The sequence below is a fragment of the Sphaerodactylus townsendi genome, linkage group LG03 (genome assembly GCF_021028975.2).
Source record: "Sphaerodactylus townsendi isolate TG3544 linkage group LG03, MPM_Stown_v2.3, whole genome shotgun sequence".
In the NCBI taxonomy this organism is placed as follows: Eukaryota; Metazoa; Chordata; class Lepidosauria; order Squamata; family Sphaerodactylidae; genus Sphaerodactylus; species Sphaerodactylus townsendi.
In genome coordinates this window covers 46,919,284-46,938,383 of record NC_059427.1, presented here as the reverse complement: position 1 = coordinate 46,938,383, position 19,100 = coordinate 46,919,284, and the positions used below count along the sequence as shown (strand labels likewise).

General features: G+C 40.3%; 1 protein-coding gene across 5 annotated transcripts in view; it reads left to right on the top strand.

The window, feature by feature from the left end:
- FGD5 (FYVE, RhoGEF and PH domain containing 5) overlaps positions 1-19,100 on the top strand; it is a 157,308-nt gene that overhangs the window by 17,330 nt on the left and 120,878 nt on the right. For all 5 annotated transcript variants that reach the window (XM_048490925.1, XM_048490926.1, XM_048490927.1 and 2 more), the window contains exon 2: positions 622-3,583. In XM_048490925.1, the coding sequence (XP_048346882.1) occupies positions 729-3,583 (2,855 nt within the window). In that variant the 5' untranslated portion in view covers positions 622-728. The remainder of the gene's footprint in view (positions 1-621; positions 3,584-19,100) is intronic.

Sequence of the window (19,100 nt, the reverse complement as noted above, 5' to 3'; positions counted from 1 at the left end):
CCTTGTTAAAGGGCATTCTGCTTCATGAGTTGGGGTGCAAGGCCTTTCATACCCCAATCTAAGCTGGTACCATTAAAGATACTGGCTTCAGAGATCTGTTTGGGGGACTCTTTTGAACACCATTGGATGTATTGCGGAAGGCTATAATGGAAATGGAGAATTGGTAGAACTAACTCTCCACCTTTCACCAGCAGAAGTACAGCTGAATCCAGTTAATTGATTGGCTTGCTTTGTTTTTCCTCATATTGTTTTTCCTCTTTTGAACACCATTGGATGTATTGCGGAAGGCTATAATGGAAATGGAGAATTGGTAGAACTAACTCTCCACCTTTCACCAGCAGAAGTACAGCTGAATCCAGTTAATTGATTGGCTTGCTTTGTTTTTCCTCATATTGTTTTTCCTCTTTTGAACACCATTGGATGTATTGCGGAAGGCTATAATGGAAATGGAGAATTGGTAGAACTAACTCTCCACCTTTCACCAGCAGAAGTACAGCTGAATCCAGTTAATTGATTGGCTTGCTTTGTTTTTCCTCATATTTAAATGGTAGTAATGAACTGATACTTTTTAATGTAGTATAGAAACTTGCTAATATAGCCTTTCATTTCTTCATTTCACAGATTTCACAAAACCACCGCTAGCACCAAAACCAAAGATTCTCAGTCATTTTGCTTCCAAATTTCCTCCATCACTGTCGAAGTCTGGTACAGTTCTCAATTCAAACTCTATGTCTAGGGGTCCAAAACCACCAATTGCACCCAAACCAAAAATCTCCAATGACAGCAATCCAGTGATTATACAGAGATCTAGTGTTTACGCCAACAACACTTTTAACAGATGTGCCAACGGAAAGCTAATATGTACAGCAGGACATCTCTGTGAAGGAAATCAGTGTAACACTAAGTACTCAGAATTGGAAGCTGCAGATGAATATATTGTAATTTCTGAAACTGATCTGACGGACAGAGACTATAGTGACTCTGAACAACTGCAGGAACCAGAGGATGGTATCTTAGGCAATCCAGGAACACCAGCCGATAAGGAAGAGGACAATTACACTGACAATGAGATCTATGATTTTGAAATAAATGAATTACAGAGCAATGATTCTTCATATAGCACCCAGCCAGTGGATGAGGACTCATTTGAACCAACTGATATCCAAACTCTTGACAGCCCTGAAGGAATAAAGCAAGATGCTGAGTATGAAAATGTAGACTGTAAAATTGATCCCAGTGTAACGGAAAACTGCTGTGCAGATGGGACTGACGAAACAGTCAGAGAACTCGGTCTGATGAAGGACAATAATGAGTATAATATGGATGATAAAATTTTGAATGGAGAAGCTATTTTGAAGGACACTATATGTGAAGATATTATTCTACAGCATTTAGAGCCAACACCCGCTTCAGATGACCTGCCTCCAATTTGTGAGGATCCAGGAGAAGAACATTCATTTCAGGCTTTGGAAGTCAAGCAACCCAGTGTTGACACAGAAATGGGTGCCACACAGAATGATGGAGATGAATCTCCCTTGGACATAGAGTTGGAGCTTGTGGAGGATGTTTGTGAAAGTCCCACTATTCTTGCTAATGGCTCTGAAGAAGACGGCACTGGACTGGAACTCAGTGGACCTGAATCCAGTACAGAAGGGACATTGGGAGAGGCTGATAATGAAACAGATGCTGAAAAAGAGCAGGAAGCTGATCCTAATGCTGACTGTGAAACAGCCATACAACCCGAAGAACCTATAGATGATGGCCACCAAACCACTGAGTTGAAGAGTGTTGAGGAAACATCAGATACAGTGTGTCACACAAAAGAAAACCCAGAAGAACAAAATGACGATGTGCTCGAGTCAGAGACTGCAGATGACAACTGCCAGATTATTCCCTTTGAGAAGGAATGTAGTGAGGATGGCCCTGACTCTCCTGAAGAAGATTTGCCATTAGAACAGCGGAAAATGTCTGATAACTGTCAACCCTTTGCTCTTCAGGATGCTAGTGGGCTGGAATGTGAGTCACTGCTGGCAGAAGAATCTAACTTAGATGCTTTCCTAGCAGGTTGCACTGAAAGTGCTTTGCAAGACCCAGAAGCACTCAACCAAATGACTGAGGGGGAGCGCAGTGATGGTGGAGAAACTGCTCCAGAGACACCCAATGAAACATCAGTTGAAGATACATGCTGTGCCATAGAAGAACTGAATAAATGCCATCGAAGCAGAACAGAGACAAATGCAAGCAGTGAATATGCAATTGATGAATCTGCAGCAGTCCCTGAAGTGGTGGTTGCTTATGATAAAGATGAAGGAGAAACAGCCAGTGACTCCCTAGACAACCCATATGTATTGGGAGATAGTCTGCCTTTATATGTTGGAAAGGAAGTGGGGGAGGCTGATGTTCAATATGCTTCAAGTGATTTTCTGGAGGGAGGGAGTATGGACACTGAAAACCACTTGCTCCCTATTGATCGGAAAAGCATTGTTACTAGAACAAGGTCCCTTTCTGGAAAAGTGCCTGGATATGTTCCAGAAACAGTACCAGAAGAAACAGGCCCAGATACTGACTTACAGCCCTTGAATACAACCTCCCTGGTGTCTGAAGACTTAAGCCATAGCTTCTCTTTGTTGGATGGAAAGCCTATGGAACTGAATAGGGCATTGCCCGAAAAGCCAAGACGCTTTATTTTCTACCCTCGGTCTTTTTCAGTAGAAGGCAAAGACATCCCAGGCTCTGTTTACAGAGAATCTGATACCTCTGTAATGGATTACAATAGAATAAACAGGACAGAAGATCTCTCTTTGCCTTGTATAATTGCTTCATCAGGTAGCTTTTCCCAGAGAAATCACCTTCCATCCAGTGGGCTGTCCACCCCATCCTCAGTTGTGGATATACCACCTCCTTTTGAACTAGCCTGCATCACCAAAAAGCCAATCACTAAAAGTTCACCTTCACTTTTAATAGAGAATGAATCCCCTGATAAGTACTGCAAGAAAAAGAAGTCCTCTTTTAAAAAGTTCCTCACACTGAAGTTCAAGAAGAAGTCAGAAAATAAAGTCCATGTGGATGTTCATCTTTCTTCTTCAAGGTCTTCCTCGGAGTCTAGTTATCATGGACCTTCCAGGGTCGTGGAACTAGACAGGAGGAGTTTGAGTAGTTCACCTCAACTGAAATCACGAACTGGCAAGCTGAGGGCTTCTGAGTCTCCAACTGTTCTCTTCTACAAGGATGGCAAGAGAAAAGGGACACCCAAAACCTTCAGCAGGAGTGTGTCAAGGGTGGAGTCTTTTGAGGATCGTTCAAGACCACCTTTCATGCCCCTTCCATTAACTAAGCCTAGATCTATATCATTTCCTAATGCTGATACTTCTGACTATGAGAATATTCCAGCAATGAACTCAGATTATGAAAATATACAAATTCCTCCACGGAGACCCACGAGGGCAGGAACTTTTACTGAATTTTTTGAAGATCCTAGCAGGGCATTATCTGCTGCTAATGAAAATGATGGCTATGTGGATATGAGCAGTTTTACAGCTTTTGAGAACAACAAACAGCAGCCCACCAACCAGGAAACAGAAAGGTATTGTAACACACATTTATGTAAGACTTGTTAACCTTAATGGGAGAAGTGAGACTTTCTGTGCATTGCATATCCTCAAACTTGTTTGCCTTATTATTAAGCATTCAAGGAATGCTTTCTATAAATACAAGATTTTTTTTTTTAAAAAATAAGCACACTTAAAAAAAAATATGTTTGAAAACCTGGGCATACCTTGATCTAAATGCTTACCAATAAACCACTGATTTATCACATATGGGAAGCCCTGGGACATCAAAGTTAATTTTTAGAAACCGTTTCACTGCTACGGAGATTGGTTGAGCCATTTTTATCATCGTTATTCTGGACAATGCTCCTGCATTCTTTTCTGATTACAAGCCATCATTTCAGGGGGGGCAGGATGTGACTCTCCCGTGTGTGCCATTGCAATGAATGGAGGCTGCAGGGCAATAGGTGCCACACTGCATGCAGCGCGTTTAGTTTTTGCACTGTCGGTCTTGTCTTTTCTTCTAGGCATCATTGTCAGTTTTGGTTTTTGAAAGTAAAAGGATTAATCTATGGACTTTGTTCAAAGTCAACTGTTGTGAACTGTGTAAGGTTCATTATTGGCACTAAAGCCTATAGTAATCAATGCTTGGGAAATGCTGAATGGATTGCGAAACCATGTGAAGCTTTGTGCATTGGGATATCAATGAGGTTATTTTCCATCTGATCACTGGGGGGGGGGGACTCCCATCTCAATCAAGTCTTTAATTACATCATTGTATTTCCATTGGATTCCTTTTGCCTTGACATTCATCTTGACAGTCCTTTAATTGCAAGTTTATAACGGAGAAAACTGATAAACTTAGAAGCAATTTGTCTGTCTCAGTTGACTCAAGGTAGAATGACAAGAAAGGACAACATTTAACTTTCTGGAAAAGAAATGCAGTTTCATTGAATACTATCAGCTGGGCCAAAACAATAATATCTTGGGTATGACAGATTGCCCAAACTCATTATCATGTTTGATTACTTACGTACACACATCATATGAACTGAAAAATGAACAGGGTGGGGTTTTTTTTTCCCTGTTCACTACTTTGGTGTATGATGTTCATCTTCCTAGTTTGCATCTTCAGACCATAGAAAGTTATTATATATATTAGAATATTTAGAACTGCTAAGAAAGGAGCTGATAGAATTTTACCAAAAAAGATCAAGAAAATTGTGATGGCCCAAGACTGTCCGTTATAACAAACCTTTTAAGTTTATAATACATGTGTTTGTGTGCCAATAATGGCCACCTTGTACATAGTACACGTGTAATGTCTTTAAGCTACAAGCGTTTTAAAGAATGTTTTTCTTTGTAATCTTACTTTCATTTGATTTTTACTAGTTTTTTAACAAGTGATAATAGATTAGTATATATGCATAGACAGAGACAGACAATGTACAGTGTATTATATATTTTTAAATGTATTTATATGTGGCATTTGACATGGATTGGATATGTCAAAGAAAACTGGTGCTTTACATTTTTTTTGCTGTTGAAATACAATCCCATTTCAGAGCATTACAAATATGGAACAACACCAGCTGCTGAAATTTAGACACATTTATTAATTTTACATAGAAGCATGGTTGTGCTAGAGGAAAGCCAATCCAGCCAGAATTTTCAGCATTACATTATAGGTTGCTGTCATGTGTGTCAGCTTCAGTTCTACAGGGGAAAAAAACTGAAACAGCTCTGTGTCAAATTGGTTCACTATTGGAATAGAAACGGATGAAAAAACCAACTTCGTAGCAACATTTAAGAAACCCAAGAAATGATTTTCTTTGAGTGATGGTTTGAGGTAGCCCTGATTCCCTCAACACACTATATATTTTTCTTTGAAATGTGTAGTATAGCTATGCAGCATAATAGCATGGCTGCAATCCAGAAGGTCTCCTGGTTCAAATCCTGCTTCTGTCAGAAATAGGGTTGCCAGATGTCCCACTGTAGCTTTCTGCTGGCAACCCCGACTTCCCAGCACTGCTCCATCAGCTGGCGGGAGAAAAGGTAATTTTAAAAATCACCATTGGCACAATGCCATTCTGTGGTATCACACCATTACACTCGTGGTGCCATCCAAGTTCATCCCACTCCCAAACTGGCTGGCAGAAATTTCCACAAACCATTCTCTATCAGATAAATTTTTATTCTGCACTTCATACAAGAAGTGCAGGATAATGTATATATCACTGGGGTGCTGTGTGGTTTCCGGGCTGTATGGCCGTGTTCTAGCAGCATTCTCTCCTGACGTTTCACCTGCATCTGTGGCTGGCATCTTCAGAGGATCTGATAGGATCTGAAAATGCCAGCCACAGATGCAGGCAGAATGTCAGGAGAGAATGCTGCTAGAACACGGCCATACAGCCTGGAAACCACACAGCACCCCAGTGATTCTGGCCGTGAAAGCCTTCAACAATACAATGTATATATCTCTGACCTCCTCAATGGAACTCAGAGTGATAATTCTCCCATTCTCCTCTTTATGTGTAATTAGAGTAGAAGGTTAAAGGTCAATCAATGACCTTCACAGTATAGTGGGGATATTTATGCAGAATATTTATATATCTCTTCTTCAGAGACCTGCTGCTGACAATCCACTAAATAAAATATGTTAAAATCATAAAACAGCATAAAATTAATAATGAATAGTCATAAAACCCAGCCAGGGCAAAAAAGAAAACAAGAAAAGCATAAACTCCACAGTCAACAGTCTAAATAATGTTAATAGAAACAGCCCTCAGGCTGAGATTTGACCCCAGGTATTCTTAAACATGGTCTAACACACTAGGTACTACGCCATACTGTCTTCTCATATTGTCCTCCCCACAGCTTCTCCCTGCATACTTTGCTCCCACCAGCACCTGTTCCCTCCATACTTTATTTTTCTTTCAACCATCCTTGCACTGTGGTTTTGCTTCCTTCCCATATCCTCCTTTTCATGATTTTAACCTTTCCATTCCTTCTCCCTTGTAACTCACCTAAATTTTCAAAACGAAACAGAGCCCCTTGGGGATGGGGCGGTATAAAAGTTTAAACAATAAATAATTAAATATTTTGGATTACCGTGTATACTCGTTTATAAGTTGACCCGCATATAAGTCAAGGCACCTAATTTTACCACAAAAAACTGGGAAAACGTATTGACTCGCATACAAGTCAAGGGTGGGAAATGCAGCAGCTACTGGTAAATTTCAAAAATAAAAATAGATACCAATAAAATTACATTAATTGAGGCATCAGTAGGTTACATGTTTTTGAATATTTATTTCAAAGAAAAACAGTAAACTAGCTCCGTAAGTGGAAAAGAGGGCCAACAAGAACAATATGGTATCAACAATAACTTTTAAAATACAAAAACCTTAGCTCACTCAGCAACTAAGTAAAACACAAGAGTTAAAATCCTTCAAAACTGGATTTTTGGTCAGGGGAGGAATGTTTATGTTAGCAATACCAACATTTTAGAATATCTTTAGGAGACCCTCCTGATGATACCACCCAGGTTTGGTGAAGTTTGGTTCAAGGTGTCCAAAGTTATGGACCCTCAAAATGTAGCCCCATCTACTATTAGCTCCCATTGGAAACAATGGAGGATGGGGGGTACCCCCTTTGGGGTGCATAACTTTGGACTCCCTGAACCAAACTTTACCAAACTTGGCTGGTATCATCAGGAGAGTCTCTTGAAAAATCCCTGAAATGTTGGTGCTGCTAGCCTTAAAACTGTGCCCCGTGGTGGCCAACAAAGTAAAAACCCTAAAATATTTTTTAAAATACACTTCACTCACGTATAAGTCGAGGGGGGCTTTTTCAGCACAAAAATGTGCTGAAAAATTCGACTTATATGCGAGTATATATGGAACCTAGGTATCTACAGACAACATCAGTGATGTGTGCAGTTGATTAAGCAATCTAAAATTAGGGTTGCCCGCACAATTCAGTCAATTAACAGTAGATTTACTAACATGGGATGTGACTTGTGACACCACAGATGACATAGTGACATCATTTCTGGTATGACCCCAAAATGACATCACACCAGGTAACATTCTAGCATTTGGCCCAACCTCTGTAGTTTTACTTGTTTTGTATGATTGCTAGAGCATCACCTGATAGGATGTTATTTCTGGGTTTGACTTAGGGCTGCCAAATTCCTGGTGGTGGCAGGGGATTCCTGCTCCCAGGTCCTGTTCCTTTCATTTTACCATAGTGTTTCTGACAATTTCTAGAACTGCTCTGATAGCTCTAGGAATCTTACTGGTAGCTCTAAGAATTTCAAAGGACAATATGTTAAGAATTTCATGTAAATAGATAAGGTATTACTATTTTTTAAAAAATATATCCTGGGACACTGCCCCCCCCGGAATCCTGGTACAAGAGGTAACATCATTGCATTGCCACATTCTTCCACTCTGGCAGGGTAAGAGGACTTCCAGCAGGAGGTCTTCTGTCAATCTAGGAGACCTGTCACCCTAGTCAAGATCTTGTAAAGTAATCACATGAGATATAAATATTTTAAAACTTTTAACTGTTATTTATTCCCCTCTTTTTATTTTAATGGTGTGTTTGTTGTTTCTGGTTTATTTTGCAAACCTTGGGTGTGTATGAGAGAGAGAGAGAGATTTAGAATTCTCTGAAGCTCTAGAGTTCTGTGTTCAGAGGGGCTAGTCCAACTAGTCAGATAAAAGATTCACTTTTTCATTTTCTTTCTTCTAAAAAAAATATGTTTGCATGTGGTATATCCTGGCTAATAATTTTTAATTAGATGCAATCAAATTTATAGAGAAAGGACCCAATAATGGCAGCATACTGGATATAATTTTTTCTTATAATTACTGATGTGTGTGTAAGCAGCCAGAATATTGTCCCCTGAAGGGCAGTTACTGCTGTTCCCCAAAATTTAGCCATGTAGTATTAATAATTAAAATATAATTTGATAATGCAAGATTAGAAATGCCGTTAGCATTGTACATCCTGTGAAAAGTAGTTAGTCATGTCATGTGGAGAAGGCCTTTGGGTCTCACAAAGCCCATAAACCCTGTGGTATAGAATGGCCTAGGATCATAAAACAGATACCGTATATACTCATGTATAAGTCGAGTTTTTCAGCACATTTTTTGTGCTGAAAAAGCCCCCCTCGACTTAAACACGAGTCAGGTGTATTTTAAAAAATATTTTAGGGTTTTTACTTTGTCGGCCATCAGGGGGAACATTTTTTAAGCTAGCAGCATCTAAATTTCAGGGTATCATCAGGTGACACTCCTGATGATACCAGCCAAGTTTGGTAAAGTTTGGTTCAGGGGCTCCATAGTTATGGACCCCCAAAGGGGGTGCCCCCATCCTCCATTGTTTCCAATGGGAGCTAATAGTAGATGGGGCTACATTTTGAGGGTCCATACCTTTGGACCCCTTGAACCAAACTTCACTAAACGTGGGTTGTATTATCAGGATAATCTCTTGCTGATACCAGACAGGTTTGGTGATGTTTGGTTCAGGAGGTCTAGATATGGATCCCCAAAGTGGGTGCTCCCATCCCCCATTGTTTCCAATGGTAGCTAATAGTAGATGGGGCTACATTTTGAGGGTCCATAACTTTGGAACCCCTGAACCAAACTTTACCAAACCTGGGTGGTATCATCAGGAGGGTCTCCTAAAGATACTCTGAAATGTTGGTATTGTTAACATAAACATTCCTCCCCTGACAGGTTGTGTGAATGTTCCTTCTAAAATGACACCTGCCATGTACAATTTAAAAAAATATGTACACTAAAAATAATGAACTATTCTTTTAATGAACTATTCTTTTAAAAAGCAGGGTAGTTTTGAGTCAGGCATGTTCATTCCAGTATTTATTGTAAGATCCATTGTTTAAAACCCTTCCTAACAAAAAAGCTAAGGTTTTTGTACTTTTAAAGTTATTGTTGGTACCATATTGTTCTTGTTGACCCTCTTTTCCACTTACAGAGCTAGTTTACTGTTTCTCTTTGAAATAAATATTCAAAAACATTCAACCCACTGATGCCTCAATTAATGTAATTTTATTGGTATCTATTTTTATTTTTGAAATTTACCAGTAGCTGCTGCATTTCCCACCCTCAGTTTATACATGAGTCAATACGTTTTCCCAGTTTTTTGTGGTAAAATTAGGTGCCTCGACTTACATGTGTAACCTCTAATTGTGGGTTCTGTGGGGCAGTACTTGGAAGGAGTTGCAAAGAACCAAATTTAAACAAAACAGTTTACTTCTCTTTACAAATAACATTAAACATCAACATTTAACATTACAATTCAAGGTCCTGTTCAGGTTGCATTTCAAGTCCTTCTAGTTACAGTCTACTGATACTGCCAAGTCCAATTCTTATTTGCAAGTGGGTTGGCTCCTGAAGACTCCAAGGGCTTGATGAACAGGCTTCAACATGATGAAGGTTTCCAGGAGAACTCTCACCCATTACAACCACAAAAGAAACCCTTAACAAGGTGTTAAGGGCTTATAGAAATCAAGGTCCGAGTCTGGTAGCCTTGTCTTCTCCAAAGAGCTCTGCAGCCTCTCTGCTGCTCTGAGACTCCACCCCTTACTGGTTCAACCCATTCTGGGCATGGGAGTTACACATGCAGGTCGACTTATGCACGAGTATATACGGTACATAGCTTTCACTTTTTGTTTTTATAGTATGTTCCTCGTCTTTATATTCTCCTTGTAAAATGTCAATAATTATGTCTCTCTCGCACTCTGTGTGTGTTTGTGTGTGTGTGACTCCCATCACATTTCTCCACAATATCAGTGAGAGGTATGCGTATGCCACTTAATGAGAATTCATTTAAAAAAAACCCCACTTGTTCAAAGGCAATAATTTACTCTACCCTCTCCCACAAGAAACCTTGCCCTCCATACCACTTGCTGCAACTTTCACCTCTTACCTATAAGCCGCCCTGAGTTCTTCGGGAAATTGGTGGGGTATAAATGCAAACAAACAAACAGACTCAACCTCGTTGTCTGTCTGCTAATGCTTTGAAAATCTTACTGGCCCCCTGCAGCCCACCAACCCCACCTTGCCTACTTCACAGCTGAGCTGTAATGATTGAGCTGCACATCTGTCAACTTTTTAAAAAGTTAAAGGGCTTAAAGGGTGGGAGATAATATGGAGCTTTGCACCACTGTTTTGAAGGATGAGTTGAGCTCTTGTCACTCCTCCCAGATTGGCTGTGGACAGAGGTTCCAAGCAGAAATTCTGCCCCCAACCACCATTCTATTTCTCCTTAAAGGCCCCTTCCGCACAGCAAATGTATAACGGGTTGCAGTTGGGATAAAGTAACCCACTTTTCTGTTTTCACATTCACATGCATCCGTACAGACAGTGATTGAAGCCCACAGAAACAATCAGGGTTGCCGTTGCGCTTTTGCACAGAGACAGTCTCCTTTTTTCTTTTCTTTTTAAAAATGTTGCGGCTTACATCTGCATAGCTACGCAGATGTTCATACAGTGAGACATCAGTATGGCTGTGGGGGTTCATTTGTGCATGCCTGTGTAGTTACACATTGGTGGGAAGAAAAACAAAGGTGAACAACACCTCCTGCCACTTGCAAGCAGCTGCAACCCAGGATTTTTTTAGAAGACTCGCTAATAGTGTGATTATTAAAAAAAACAGTTTGGGGAAAATAACATGGGACAGACTCGTTTTAGGGATGGGATCTGTGCAAAATCCCTTCCTCGATGGGTTTTTTTTACCATCCTACACCTGTGTTTATTGGCCTGTGTGGAATGGGCCTGATACAAGGGTTCCCTTTGCTGCCATTTAAAGGAGAAAGCTCTGAGGAGGCCACGTGTCATGTTCGGAAAGAACCCAGTGTTGTGTGGAGACAGCAATACCAGGCCTTGAAGCTCCATCAGGTGGAAATGCTGTCATATGCCACTGTAATATCCTTTCCAGCTGGAAACCAGATGTGACATCACCACATTGCAATGATACTCTAGCACAGTGGTTCTCAACCTGTGGATTGCGACCCCTTTGGGTGTCAAATGACCCTTTCATGGGGTCGCCTAAGATTCCCTGCATCAGTGTTCTCCATCTGTAAAATGGATAAATGTTAGGGTTGGGGGTCATCACAACATGAGGAACTATATTAAAGGGTCGTGGCATTAGGAAGGTTGAGAACCACTGCTCTAGCAGTTCTACTAATCTTTGTGGATTTTACCACTATATCATGGTGATGTCATTTTTTGTTTTTTCAGCTGGAAATGACATTGCCATGCCACGAGCTGCCATTTTCCTCTCCCTGCCCTGCCCTACTGATCTGAGCTGTGCTATTGTTGCTTGCTGCTGATCTGAGCAGCAGTGGAGAATTTTGTTAAAAAAAACCCCTGACAGTGGCCCTTTTCCCACTTACCTCCGACGGAAGGTTGCTGCGCGCAATTCCCAGCGCGCGCAATTCCTGGCGCGCACCTTGGCTTCCCCATGACCCCGCACTCTGCGCAGGGTCATCAAAAGACACCACTTCAAAAGGTGCCAGGAATTACGCGCGCTGAGGGGCCGCGAGAGAGGCAGCGTCGGGGCGGCTGCGTTCTTGCCGCCCCTGCAGTGGGGAGTGCAGCTGGACCCCGCGCTACTTGAGGAGAGTAGCGCAGGGCTTAAGGTAAGTGGGGAAAGAACCAGTGGTGTCCAAAAAAACCCTCAGAAGTGGCATAAGCTAGCTGGAGGAACTGTTGGAAACTCTGATTTTACCTACCTTCCTATAGTTTTACCCACTTACCTATGTCATTTCCTTTTTTTAACCAGAAGTCATGTGGCATCATGGCTAGCAATGCCCCTCCCCAAATATCCACATGCTCAGCCACCCTCCCTAGTTCTTAATCAAATGGAAGTTCTAGCAGAAGACAAAGTGCACTCCATAGCACACTAACACTACCAAACTCATTCGTAGGATGCAAGTCAATATGACTGGCTTCCAAATCTTTAAAATCTTGTGTTAAAAATCTTGGAAACACTAAAATTTCCATATGTTGAGTAGAGACAAGGGGGAAAAATCCATGCACAGAAGCCATATGTTCCTTTTTGTAGTTTTTTACTGATAAGAATATAATAGACAAGATTACAGCACATAAACTTTATGTTAATTCCTTTCCATAGGCTGATCTTTCCTATCTTTCTTTCCAGTTCCTCCTCCTTTTCTTCTGAGGATCATGGGGAGTGCAGACAATCAGAATTCTTTAGGGACTGATCTGCCCACACAAACAACAGAATAATCTACTATGATGTAAGAGATGTGTGTCTGTATATATAGTTTTTAGTGAGTCTGTGAGAATGATTGTCTGTTTCGCTCAAGGTCTATATGGATGGAGCTTCACTTTAGCCTTGTCTTTGGTTGTTGAGGTTGTAGACCCTGACTGAATATTAGAGTTGTCCATTTGAAAATATTCCCTCTCAGTTGGAAGCAATAACAAAGACTTGTGGAAGGAAGGTACATAAGCACCCCACCCCACCTACTCCACCTCAGACAGTAGGTACATATGTTTCTTAGAACATGAGCCAATCCAGTTTTCACCACAGTAGAGATTCTCATTTTTCTTGTATATAAAGTAGATTGAATCCTGCTGAAGAAGGAGGTTATACACCAGGATCTTTCCTGGTTTTCCTATTCCTTAGCAGCCCTTACATGAGTGTGGGCTGAATGCATTAAAAGAGTGCCAGTGAGGTGGTTATGTTAAAGGACTAGGATCTGAGAGATCCAAATCCCCACCCTTCCATGAAAGCACACTGGGTGACATTGAGCAGTCACTCTCTCAGCCTAATTTACCTCATAAAGATATTGTTGTGAGGATAAAATGGAGGAGAGGAGACTGATGTTTTAAACCACTTTGGGCCATGCTAGGGAGAAAAGGAGGGTACAAATATCCTTATAATAAATATAAATAAATCTCCATATGCCTAAAAAAGGCTCAGGGAGACGATTATCCCAGACTCTATCTCTCTGATGTGTGGAGATTCTTTTTTATTCAGAAAAGGATATAAACAAGGTTCTACTACTTACAGGTATGATTTTTCAATCTGTGCTGCATGCTTGAAACCAGAATGACAGAATACTTTTTTTTGTATAAAAGAGAAACATTGGGCGGGTTTAACAAGATGAAAATTGCACAGCTTAGAATTCTCAAGTAGCCACTATTTTATGGCCCCTATTGTACAGTTGTCAGCACAATCAGACACCAACAAAAACTAATTGGTCCCTGAGTTATAAAACAAATGACAAAGTCAGGATTTTCTTTCTTTTTCTCAGTGTAGCAACACCTTAAAAAGATTAGCTGAATTTTATTTTCTCAAACTTTTATGGACTAGAGCCCATTTCTTCAAATGAAATGAGCAGTTATTCACTAAAAAGAATTTTTATGTAGTGGGTATGAGAACAGACAAGGAGGGCCAAGAAATCATGAAATGCAGGATGCACCAGAGTGAAATGTAATTACATAAAATTGGAATCTAATCAAGAACAATTCAGAGACTCACTAGTTAGCTGACCCTTTCAACCATTAAAGATGTAAAGTGGTTTAACAGAACTTATAAATGGTCTAAGTATTTTTCTTGATTAATTGGTATAAGGCGAAGGTAGTCTACTGTGCCACCTCTGGGCCATTACAGACCCAAGGGGTGATGTCACATCCTTATGTTTGCCAGGCCTACTTTGTTTATGGGGTGGTTTACCAGTGCCTTTCCCAGGTGTCTACATTTTATCCCCAGCAAGTCAGGTACTCATTTTATTGACCTTGGAAGGATGGAAGGATTCAGCCTTGAGCCAGCTACCTGAAACCTGTCAGGCCCAAAGTCAGATTGTGAGCAGAGCTTTGATTGCAGTTCTGCAGCCTACCGCTCTATGCCATGGGGCAGATTCAATCAGACTGGTACCTAAATACATTTCTTCCTGTACTTCCTGCATTTTGTGGTCCCTTGGCCCCACTTTATTTTTTTTAATGCCTCCTACATTAAAGGTCGACCTAGCAAGAAGCCAGTCATTGCACATGATGAAGCCGGTTCAAGCTCACAAAAACCTATGTTGGAATACAATTTTGTTAATTTTTAAGATGCTACAGGACTCTGGTTTTTTATCCGGCAACAGACTAACATGGCTATCCCTCTGGACTCATGTTAAACACTGTGTTCTCTGTAGTATCACCCTGAATCCATCCAGATTAAAAGCATTTAATTTTTCTTAAGAAGGGGCAGTGTTTTTTTCTAATCCCTCCCTTCTACCACACTCCCCTCATTGTATTGTTTCTTAAAGTGTATTGGCCCCCAGGAACAAAAATGGGTGGTGCTCAGTAGAACACTGTGAGGGAAAATCAGTGAAAATCACTGAGCCCCTCATAAGAAAACTTAAGCCACTTCAGTTGGATTTAGGTCACTGTGTGGGAATGGAAATTATGGCAGGGAAAGCTAATAAGACTTGGGTGGTTTCCACATGGGGAGGGGCTTGGGTGGTTTCCACATTGCTACTGCAGCTACTGAAAAAACACAGCCTCAACAGGGCTTCGACGTTACAGGTTTCCATCATTTTCCCTGCTCTCCAGTTGCACCAGATTATAATTATAATGACATTGTAACAATAGAGCCATTTACGCATAGGGCGTCTTCACGTGGCAAGCCTAACTTCTTGTTGGGGTGGATTTTCAATTACACACCATATTTGCTACATTATCCAGGTGTGATTTTCACTTACACAATGGTCCCAACTCCTCTGTACCTTTGGGGAGTCAGTACCAAAGCAATGTCTTAATGACACTGGTAGTGTATCATTTTGGTCTTTACAATACCCATGCTACAATTCCCATCAACTAAATAAAAACAAATCTGCATATAAGAGACAGGAGTTCATAAACTTGCAGAACTAGGCTTGTGTCGCCGATAATGAGAAGAAGAATGGCAATGTGGCTAATCTACATCTTAAATCACTGGGTATCATTCTACCTTGTGGAGATGTGTTATCTTCTATATTTGCTGTTGCTGATTGTTACTGCAAAGATTTATAGGATGAGGCAGCCTGTGAATCTTCTTTTTCTTGCTTCTTAATGATACACAGTGCTTATATCCCATAGCATTAAAAATGCAATTGCTTTTGGTTGTTCTAGTTGCAGTTGTTACAAATCTAATTCAATAGTTTATGGTTGGTTGTTCCATCTGACACAGTTATTTATAGCATACAGTACACTTTTAATTATCCTGCAAGAACTGTGCTTTCAGGGGACCCATGGGGATTTAATGTAAAGCCCCTTAATATTGGCTTTTCACTGGCATGCAACAATTAATTTTATCTTAATGGACCAATTAGAGTTAATGGATGGGAGAATGTATTTAAGAAGCACAGTCTGTTTTGGCAGGACCCCTCTTAAAGAGCTAATAGAAGAACCCTTTCACTTGGGTAATTGATTGGATTAATTAGATGGTATCTCTGTAAAGGCCTAAAGTAAGCACAATTAGACCTATTGCAACCCAACACCTTTCAGTGATCTATCTGCCATGTTATAAACTTCTATCAGCTTTGACTGGAGCTGTCAGTGGGAGTTTCTTCTTCATCACACATGGAGAATAATCTAATTAGTAACATATTCAGAAAGACCTTCTTACATTCTTATTTCTGTTGCTTTCTGCGGTGGAGAATTGTCTATCCATCCACAAAGCAATTAGATTGCATAAGTAGCTCCTGCTGGCTTTTCTTCAAACACCAGCTTTCACCATGCCTTAGCATTCCTTCAGCTTCTCTTCCAATGAATGTCAACTCTGCTGTTGGCCATATGTTGGCTTAAGTGCTACAGAGAAAAATGAATGCAGTAATCAGTGTAGACAATTTTATATGAAAATGGCATCTTCCTAGGCTTGAATTATGGTGTACTGGGCCAGTTTGATCCAAGGCACACAAGTTGATGGTAATACATTATTCCCTTAATTTGCACCTGTTCCTAAAAACAGTGGATTTTGTGACATAACTATAGGACACTAATTCATATTGAATCTGATCATTGCTACATCTAGTCCAGTACTGCAGTTTTGACTGGCAGTGACTCTCGAAGGCCTTTACTAGGCTTGGCATCTGAGCTCGTTTTAAGTGGCAATGTTAGGGACTGAACATGCTTATAAAACCTGTGTCTATTGCTGAGCAATGCCTTCACTTCCATGATTAAGTACAATTAAATCCAGGGTTTTCTCCTGAAATTCTCTTGGACCCTATGGAACTGATTATGTTTAACTTGAAAGGATTTTCTTTGGATTAAGAAACAAGCAGGAATGTCAAAACAGTGAAGATTCTTGATTCAAGTTTTGTAACTGGATGAAGGAAAAGTGATAATGTGACTTTAAAAAAAAGGAGAACCAAGAAAGAACAAAATCAAGTTTGCAGTCCCTGATCTATAGCAGTACAGTCTTAATATGCTCTGGCTTGTATCCCATGTTAAATTTGTGCCAACAGAAGGGAAAAGTGATTTTTCTTGATTTCTCCCCACCCACTGCAGATGTCCAACTGCCCTTTTCTGTTTCAGGGAGTCTTTTGTCACTTAGAAGCAGAATTTTAGGCGGTGCCAGTGAGGGTAAGCATATCCCATCCCCTGTTGAAAATGGTTTATGTGGGTGGAAATTTACCACACAATTCAAGCCTCAGTGTGGATTTATGTCTTTGTTAATGCCAGGATTATGAATTTGAAAAAAGGGGGGGGGAGAAATGAAGCTTGAGCTAGAGTCAAAAAAGTGAACACCAAAATTAAGTTTTAACAAAGACTGCATTCAGGCTTGGACAGTTGAAATAGATAACATTCCATTGACTTCACCAAAGTTATGCCAGTTTGGACTGTTTGAAGACCAGAGTGTAAATCTTCCTGTTCCTTCCTGCTCCACTAGAGGCATAGAATTTGTGGCATAGAATTTCAGTTATGCAAAGTTTTATTTTTTTTTAATATCCATGAAATTTATATGCAAATTTCAGCTAATAAGCAACAAAAAAACTGAATTTATAAGGCATGCTTAGGAATGAGTCTTATCCCATGCCAGTCCAACAAATTCCTATTGGCTTCAGCTTCTGTGGACTAGCCCTTTTCACTCTTGTTTTCTTGTTATGAATATTGGTCATCAACAGTTTGGAAAATCTGGAAATAATACTGCCCAAACAATTGTCCTTTTTGTACTATCCATCCAAGTTGACTGTGGTTTGATATCAACAAACTGTTCACCCCTGCTGGGGAAAATTCCATATTTTGTTCCACCCAGTGCCTGAATTGTATTCTTTATTATGTGGCACCTCCTACGATGATACCACTGGAATTCTCTGAATGACTACAGACTATACATGAGGATAAATCCAATGAGTCAGAGAAGGGAAAGAATAACATACAGTGGGAAACCTAAAACAACCTACATCTAAAAACCTTTTTTAAAAAATAAGCAACATTATCAAGGATCAGCTTGGAAAAAGTCAAATGTAATACATGGCAGAATGACGTTTGCATAGATAGAACTCAACTCCTGCCACTGTAAATTATATTTTTTATCCTACACTCCTTCCAGAGAGGTTAGGTGGCATGAATAGGCTTCTATCCACTCATTTTTTCCCTCACAAAATCCCTATTAGATTGAGAAATGCTGAACCAAGGGCACCCAATAAGCCTGTGTAGGGACCTGAATCTGGATCTTTGCAACAGTGTCGATCACTTTAGGCATTTCACCCCAATGCCTTATGATTGTGAGAATAAGATAGTTTTCCCCAGCACATATGTGATTAGGGGTTTTATGGATTCCATAGCAGGTGGCACAAATGAGAGACAAACTTGCAGTAATTCACTGCTCATTATATTAGCAAGGCACCGAATGGACAGCTGGACTGCACATTTTGAAAGGGAGGCTGTAATTGTTTGTACTCTTATTGGAGAGTAAACCCATTGAACTCCGTGAGATTTACTTCCAAATTAATATGCATAGGATCAAGTAAGCTAACATGCATCTTATACTGCAGATTTCATGGGGAGTCTTGCTCATGGGCTTATGGCTTGGTTCACACATGCAATTACATCCCTTGTTGGCTAGCAGCTACATGTTTGAACGGTCTCCATTATAAAGGATTGCAGTTGGCGAGGCCTAGGATTACATGTGAGTTCTGTCTATGTTAGATGTGTAATGCTCATTCATAGTTTCAGATAGTGTAGACAGGCAGTGCCTGAATTATATTCTTTACTATGAGGGGTGGTGGTTAAGGTTGGTTAAGGTGTGCAGGTGATTTTTTTTGAAAAATCCAGCCTCATGTACTTACTGGAAGTTCTCATTGGAAGTGACAAAAGGTAGTTCTAGGAATTTCTGGAAACTGTATGATTTTACTGAGTAGATCTGGAAATCACTAAGCACTATATGGTTTTACCATAGAGCTTCTACCGATTTTTAGAGCTAACCTTTGTCACTCCTGATAAGAACTTCTGATAAGTACACAAGGTTGCATTAAAAAAAATCTCCTAACTCCATCAAGGGTTTAGTAGCCCTAATTTCAAG